General features: G+C 53.1%; 1 protein-coding gene across 1 annotated transcript in view; it reads right to left on the bottom strand.

Moving 5' to 3' along the window:
• ITPR3 (inositol 1,4,5-trisphosphate receptor type 3) overlaps positions 1-5,460 on the bottom strand; it is a 77,253-nt gene extending 71,793 nt beyond the window's left edge. The window contains exon 1 of the mRNA XM_003789102.2: positions 5,254-5,460. Within this exon, the coding sequence (XP_003789150.1) occupies positions 5,254-5,342 (89 nt within the window). The 5' untranslated portion in view covers positions 5,343-5,460. The remainder of the gene's footprint in view (positions 1-5,253) is intronic.
• Positions 5,461-7,485: the final 2,025 nt, after the last annotated feature.

Raw genomic sequence — 7,485 nt, 5'->3', positions numbered from 1 at the left:
AAAAAAAAAAAAAAAAAAAAGACTCTGCCTTTGGGTACAGAACAGAAATCTAACATCTCACTCCAAAGAAATCACAATTAAATAAAAGCCAAGGCAGGTCTGAAATCTGCCCAGAGAATGTGGTCAGCATGGGAGGGGCAGTCCCCCTCCTGGAATTATATATATCTTCGAGACCTAAGGCTCAAAGGACCCTTACAGATCATTTGCCAACTCCCCACTACATGGAATGAAACAAGCTAGAATTCTGTTTGGGTTTTTTTTTTGGGGGGGGGTTGTTTTTTGTGTGTGCAGTTTTTGGCTGGGGCTGGGTTTGAACCCGCCACCTCCAGCTTATGGGGCTGGCGCCCTGCTCCTTTGAGCCACAGGCACTGCCCCCAGTCTCTCTTTGTCGCCCTCAATAGAGTGCTATGGCATCACAGCTCACAGCAACCTCCAACTCCTGGGCTTAGGCAATTCTCTTGCCTCAGCCTCCCACGTAGTTGGGACTATAGGCACTGCCACAATGCCCGACTATTTTTTTTGTTGCGGTTTGGCCAGGGCTGGGTTCGAACCCGCCACCCTTGGTATTCTAGGTCAGCGCCCTACTCACTGAGCCATAGGTGCCACCCTAGAATTCTGTCTTGATTACTACTGATTGCCCAGCACCCAAAACAAGGCCTGGCTCATAGTAAGCACATAAGTGTTTATTGAATTTTTTTTTTTTTTGAGACAGAGCCTCAAGCTGTCCCCCTGGGCAGAGTGCTGTGGCATCACAGCTCACAGCAACCTCCAACTCCTGGGCTCAAGCAAGTCTCCTGCCTCCGCCTCCCAAGTAGCTGGAACCACAGGGGCCCACCACAATGCCCAGCTATTTTTTTGATTGCAGCCATGACTGTTGTTTGGCAGGCCCAGGCTGGATTTGAACCCACCACCCTAGGTGTACATGGCTGGCGCCTTAGCCCACTTGAGCCACAGGCACCGAGCCTATTGAATGATTTAATGAAGTCTGATGGCTCTCTGAGATGAGGAGCAGGCTGGCTTTCCCATAGCCCATCAGCCTGGGTGGGCCCTCAGGTCAGCAATGCATAGCCAGGTACACATTAAAATCACCAAGCCAGCTCCTATAAACTCCAACACCCAAACCCCACCCCTAAAGTGATGGATATAGTTGGTCCAGCATGGGACTTGGGAGCTGAGATTTCTTTTAAAGATCCCCAGGAGGTGGTTAGGTATTGCCAGAACACTTCAGAGATATTCAGGCTGCCAGAAACATACTCTGAGAAAGGAGAGCCTTGTCAAAAATGCCCTGCCAAGTTAGTGATAAGGCAGACACCTTTCCTGAGAGCCATGCCCCTAAGGATCCCAACCCCAGGACCCTGACCCTGGGGACTGGGACTTCCTCTACATTTACCCCCACACTTCTTGCGCCTTCCAGGGAAGCAGATCGGAATGGAAGGTGGACAGAGACCTCCATGGGGAAAAGGCAAGATCCCTTCTGACCCTACTCTGTGTGATCACCTAGCCCTAGCTGGTCTTGATCCAGAGGTCCTGAGAGCCCCAAATGGTGTTCCACAGCCTAGCATGGGTAGGCAGAGGCACTTTGATAAATATTATTATTATTATTATTTTCTTCTTTTTGCAGTTTTTTTTGGCCAGGGCCAGTTTGAACCCGCCACCTCTGGTAAATGGGGCCGGCGCCCTACTCCTTGAGCCACAGGCGCCGCCCAATATTAGCTCAACTTCAAGACCCAGTTCACCTGCATTTCTCTACTTTAACCCCTGTGGATCTGCCTTTTTGGGCACTCAAAAGAGATCTTCAAGGAACTAGACATGAGACCTTAAACAGTTCACCATGTGTTCTTAGCTAGTTCTTCCTAGCTGCTGGCCTGAAGCCACATTAAATCCTCTACCTTTTGCTGGCCCTGCTCAGCTACTTCAACTCTAGCTTCTGCTGTTCCCACCTGGGGTGAGAGGCAAGGCAGCGAGAGGCACTGGGCAGACTTTCCTGCCAAGAACAGGTATGGACGTGCTTTCCCCATCTGGCCAACAGACCCCTCCCCGCCTCCCAACCCAGAGTTAATGTACAATCTCCACCAGGAGCTCTAATTATCCAGGAGGCTCTAATTGGTCTCCTCTACTTTGCCATGAAAAGCTCTGGCTCCTCTTATGACTGCCCCAGCCTCCCTCCCCAACCAATGCCCCCCTTCCCATCTCCCCAGCTGACCTGGCCCTTCTGCCCACCAAGGTCATCCCAGTCTTCCACAAATTCACTTTGCCCAGTCTTTAACTGGCACCTCCTGGACACTGAGCACTAGACACTGGACTAGCACAGGGACTCTTCAAATCAGCCTCCAAAGTTCACAGACATAGGTGTCAACAGACTCAGGAAAGGCAGAGGGGACTCTGAGTTGAGAATGGAGGCAAAAGGACTATAGGGAGGATAGAGTAGAGAGAGAATCACTTACACCAATGTACTTCACACCTTATACTCTGGGGACCCCAAATATACCCCAGAGTATAATTAAAATGCAGATTCTGATTCAGTAGAATGGGGTCTGAGATTCTGCATTTCTAACAAGCTTGTAGGTGATGCTGAAACTGCTGACTGAGGACTATACTTTGAGTATCAATAACTGACATCATTTATAAATCCTTCTTTCCTTGACTCTAAGTTCCTCAAAGGTGAGAAGCACAGCTCCCTTATTTGCCACTCCGGCACCCAGTACAGTGTCTGTGGATGTGCTGAATATATGAAGGGTGCAATTATTAGTTAATCCTGATAAAGTGCCCAGCATTATGTGCGCCTGCAGGGAAACTTCCAACAACCTGATTAATACCAGAGTGTAGTCTGTACAAAGCACTCTGAAAGCATAGAGGAGAAAGGGTTAATTATGCCCTGCAGGGCTGGAGGAAGGTGTATCTCTCAAAAGAGGCCACTTAGCACTAAGTCTTAGAGGATTGGACATTTACCCAGACAGAGACTGACCAGAAGGCAGGAGCAAATGTCAAAAGACTGACAACATGGGATAGGCCACAGGTACACAGAGAAGTGTGGTGCAGCTACAGCTGCAGGTAGATGTGTGCAGAAGGCATTTAGAAAAGCTCAGAAAATTAAGGTGGGAGCCTGCACATAAGGTGAGAGGGTGGGTAGAAAGTCAGAAGGTGTGGAGGTATTTGCCTAGGGAAGGTACACCCTGGGATAGAAGGGCTCTCAAAGCCACCAGGACCTGCCCCAAGATCAAGATGGACTGGATCAAGCAGTTCCTGGAGCAGGAAGGGCCAAGATGAAAGTTATGTCAGGGGGCTGCAGATGGAATCCCTTATGAGGGAATGAGGCCTCTGGGAAGGCAGGGGTAAAAAGAATAAGATGTCTTCCCTGGTTGTGTTCAATCTCACAGGTGCTTAAAAATCACCCACTGGGTGGTGCCTGTGGGTCAGTGAGTAGGGCACCAGCCCCATATACCAAGTGTCGCAGGTTCAAACCTGGCCCCAGTCAAGCTGCAACAAAAAAACAGCCAGGTGTTGTGGTAGGCACCTGTAGTCCCAGCTACTTGGGAGGCTGAGGCAAGAGAATCACCTAAGCCCAGGAGTTGGAGATTGCTGTGAGCTGGGACGCCATGGCACTCTACCAAGGGCGATGAAGTGAGACTGTCTCAAAAAAAAAAAAAGCCACTCACTGTGTGTTCAGCCTTGAGATAGGCACTAAGCAAAAGAGAGAGCTGGTCATTTCCCAAAAGTCCTCAGTGCTGTTCACACCCTAAGAAGGAATTTCCACAATTGGTCCCTATGTCCCTCATGACCTCTTCACTCTCTCCTTTGTCCCTCAGCATCATTATAAGTATTTACTATGTACCTACCATGTGCATGCCCTGGTCTCAGAGCAGCCAGAGCCTGGTCATTGCTCTCTGGAGGAGACCTGCACAGATGCTAGCCCAGATGTGGATCCACCCCTCTGGGGAACTGGACAGAAGTCAGATGAGGTGGGAGTGGACAGACCAGGGATTCCATACCTGAATGGGGAAGGGAATAGGAGAGGCCTAGAGGGTGCTGTGATAAGACAAGCAGAGCTTGGTGGAATTCCCAGTGAGAACTCCCTGCTGGCAGTGCTAACCCTCCAAACTCACAGTTTCCAGCAAGAGGAAAGCTTAACTGCCAACACCCCTGCAAGAGACCAAGGGGTCCAAGCGACTCCCACCTCTCAGGCTTGGGGTGATCCAGATGCTGTCCAGAGCCAGTCCTGGATTGAGGGTGTCAGAGCTGTCCTCCAAAGGTGCCAGAGAGAAGGACCACAGAGCTGGCTGGCAGCCAGCAGAGTGGGGCGGGCAGAGGTAGGTTTACCCTAAAGCAGGTTTGTGTGTGGTTGGGAGGATGAAACAATGTAACACAGGCTAGGAGACTCAAAAGAAAAAAGTCTGGCTTTGCCCTGGGGTCTGACTGGAAAAGTGGAGCCCATTCTACTCCCCCATCTGCAAGACTCACCCAACAGCTTCTCTGAAGATAAAGCCATTATCTCTGCCTAATTTCTCCTCTGCCCATCCCAGCTACAGATCAGGTCCTCTCTAGAGACAGGAATTGATTCCCTGTTTATCCAGCCCAGACCCTGGGGGGTGGCGGCCAGAATTGATTAATGTTTGTAAAGTGCTGGCAATGACCTGGGACCAGGGACCCAGGGGCGCCAGATAACCCGCACAGGAAATTGACGGGTAGAGCGAGGACAAGAGGGGCCGCTGGCTAGGATCTGGGACGCCTGGAAGGAGAAGACAGAAGACACTCCTACTGGAGGGCGGCGGTACCATGAGAGAGCTGTGAGAAGAGGCGACCCCCTTAAAGGCACTACAAGATCCGTAACAGAGGATTCCAGGCCCCACGCTGAACCGGCAACCCCCACATGTCCGCCCCACCCCCAGAGCCGAGCACGTCCAGGCCCGGATGCTCCTCCCCAATTCAGGGTCCAGCCACCCACCTCACCCCCAGGACCACCTGCAGAGGAAGTCTCCCCCCCCCTGCGTCCCCTCTGAGGTAAGGCGGGAGGGTGGAGGCTTCGCCGAGGGGGGCGCCTCCTGCCAGCTCCGGCCGGGCCGAGCGCCTGACTCCTACCTGAGCAAACACTTCACTTCCTTTCTCTAAAAGGAGGCTAGCCATTCTCCAGCTCCTTGAGGCTGGGGACGTCCAGGTCCTCAGTTAGGGGGCGGCGTGGCAGGACGAACGCAGCTGGCAGCAGGACCCAAGCGCCCCCTCCCCGCCCTCGCCCCTCCTCCCGGTCGTTTCACTCACCCCAAAGTGCTGATGAACCCATTGACCGAGCCCTCGGCGTACAGGGAGACAATGTCCCCGATGTGAAGAAAGCTGGACATTTCGCTCATGGCTGCGTCCCTCCGGAGCCCAAGGTGGCAGGGGCGCCCAGGGGCGCGTGGCCAGACTCAGTGTGGAGGACAGAGACGTCCGGGGACAGAAGGGCGCGCCCCCGCCTCGGAGATTGGAGGTCCGTGCGGCCGGGGCGGGCTGGCGGCCACAAAGCAGACGGCGAGGCGGCGCGGCGCGGCACGGGGTCCGAGTGAGGAGGTGCCCACGTCTTGGTGCGCCCGCCGCCAGCCAGCCCGGCCCGGCCCGCGCGTACCTGCAGCGTAGAAGGAGCAGGAAGTCTGGGGCCGCCACACACATGCAAATTCCGCTCGGGAGGCGGGGACGCCACACCCCGACCCCCCTCCCCGCACCCCGCCGGGGCCCGCCCGCGGGCACCCATGTGCACCGGCCCGCCTCCCGGCGCCCAGCACCCTCGCACGTCCGGGGTCCGGACGACCAGTGTGCTGCCAGCTCTCCTGACTCCCGGAGACGCCCTGGGTCCAGGCAGTCCAGGGGCTCCGCGAGCTCGTGGAACTTCCATCCCTGGGAGGCCCAGACGTAGCCGGGGGCTCTCTGCCCTCGGGGTTCCTCGGACTATCCATTTCCTGGCCCTCCGGTCGCTGAAAACCAGCGCGGACCCACCCAGAGGGGGAGTCCAGTGCCCCTGCAGGCGCTACGGTGAGCCACGCGCCCCAGAGTGCCCTTGTCGCAGCCGCCCTGCGGTCTTCGCGCCCAGCTGAGAGCCGTCTGACGCCTAAAGGCGCGCTCATCCCTTTGCAGCACAAGTCGGGATTCATTTTGCTCAATGTGAAAAGCATTTTCATTGCACAAGAGAAAGTGCTAGGGTTTGGAGGGGAAATGAAGCAATGGGGTGGGTTTTGTTTTTTTCTCTCCGCATTCCTGTGTACAAAGAGATCCAACTTCCGAATCAGTTCAGCCGCTCCCACTCCAGGAGTTGGCTGCAAAACTTGGCTCCTTATTTCCTTTAAAAAAAAAAAAAAGAAAGAAAGAAAGAAAAAGTGAGGGGGAGAAAGTTACCTAAGCTAGTTAATAGGGCACTCAAAAGCCAACAATGACAATGACAAGTAAGTACGGGTGCTAGCCCTCCGGGAGTGACCCCGCTTCAGCACAGCCGGCGTGCTCTGGCTCCCGAAGTCCTGCCCTCAAACTCCTGTCCCAGGCTATCTTACTTTCTGTTCTGTTCTGTATGTACCCGGGTGCTTGGGTGTTTGCTTTCTAGTCCTTTTATTTGAACTGGCGCAGGGTACCCGCTGTCACCCCATTCTATCACATTTGCTCCCTTTCCAACCTCCCACCCTCTACTTCCAGAGGGGGGGCGCGTTTGTCCCTGGGAGAAAAGGAGGAGGGGACTCAGTGACTGAAGCAGGAAGGAGAGACCCGGGGAGGGGTGGAGACAGTTAAGAGCAAAAAGACATCTGGTGACCAGGGCAGGAGGAGAGCCCTTGGCTGTGTGTGGTTTTACAAGACCCCCCAGAGCCTGGGAGGGGAGGACAACTCTGGGATCGCTGAGTTCAGTATTCTACAATTTTTTCACCCACTGTAAAAAATAAGTTCTACATCAGCCTAGTCCACACCTTCATCTACATACAGTATAAGTGAAACAATAGTTTCACAAAACAATGCTTGCCCTATGACCCGTGATACATTCTGATATTTTGTTCTATTTCAGTTGTGTTGTTATTGTTTTAAACTGGTTATAACCCACTCAATTACTTTTAAAATGTACCAAATGGGTTGCAAACTACAGTTGGAAAAACTTCATCCAAGGGCTGGGTATGTCTCAGGCCTATAATCCTAGCACTCTGGAAAGCTGAGGTGGAAGGATAGCTTGAGCTCAGGAGAAGGGAAGATAGTTTGAGATCAGGCTGACCTCATCTCTGCAAAAAATAGAAAAATTAGCAGACAGTTTTGGCAGGCACCTATAGTTGCAGTTACTTGGGAGGCTGAAGCAGGAGGATTGCTTGAGTCCAGGAGTTTGGGGTTGCTATAGCCTGGGTGACAGAGTGAGATTCTCTCTCAAAAAAAACAGAGTTGGTGTAAATCAGTGTTTTGGGTGCCAGCCACATACACCCAGGCAGGCAGGTTCAAACCAGGCCCCAACCTGCTAAACAACAGCAACAACAACAGCAAAAAAAAAAAAAA

This window comes from Otolemur garnettii, unplaced genomic scaffold (assembly GCF_000181295.1).
Source record: "Otolemur garnettii isolate 467f Iridium unplaced genomic scaffold, OtoGar3 scaffold00031, whole genome shotgun sequence".
NCBI classification, from domain to species: Eukaryota; Metazoa; Chordata; class Mammalia; order Primates; family Galagidae; genus Otolemur; species Otolemur garnettii.
This window is presented reverse-complemented; position numbering and strand designations above follow the sequence as displayed.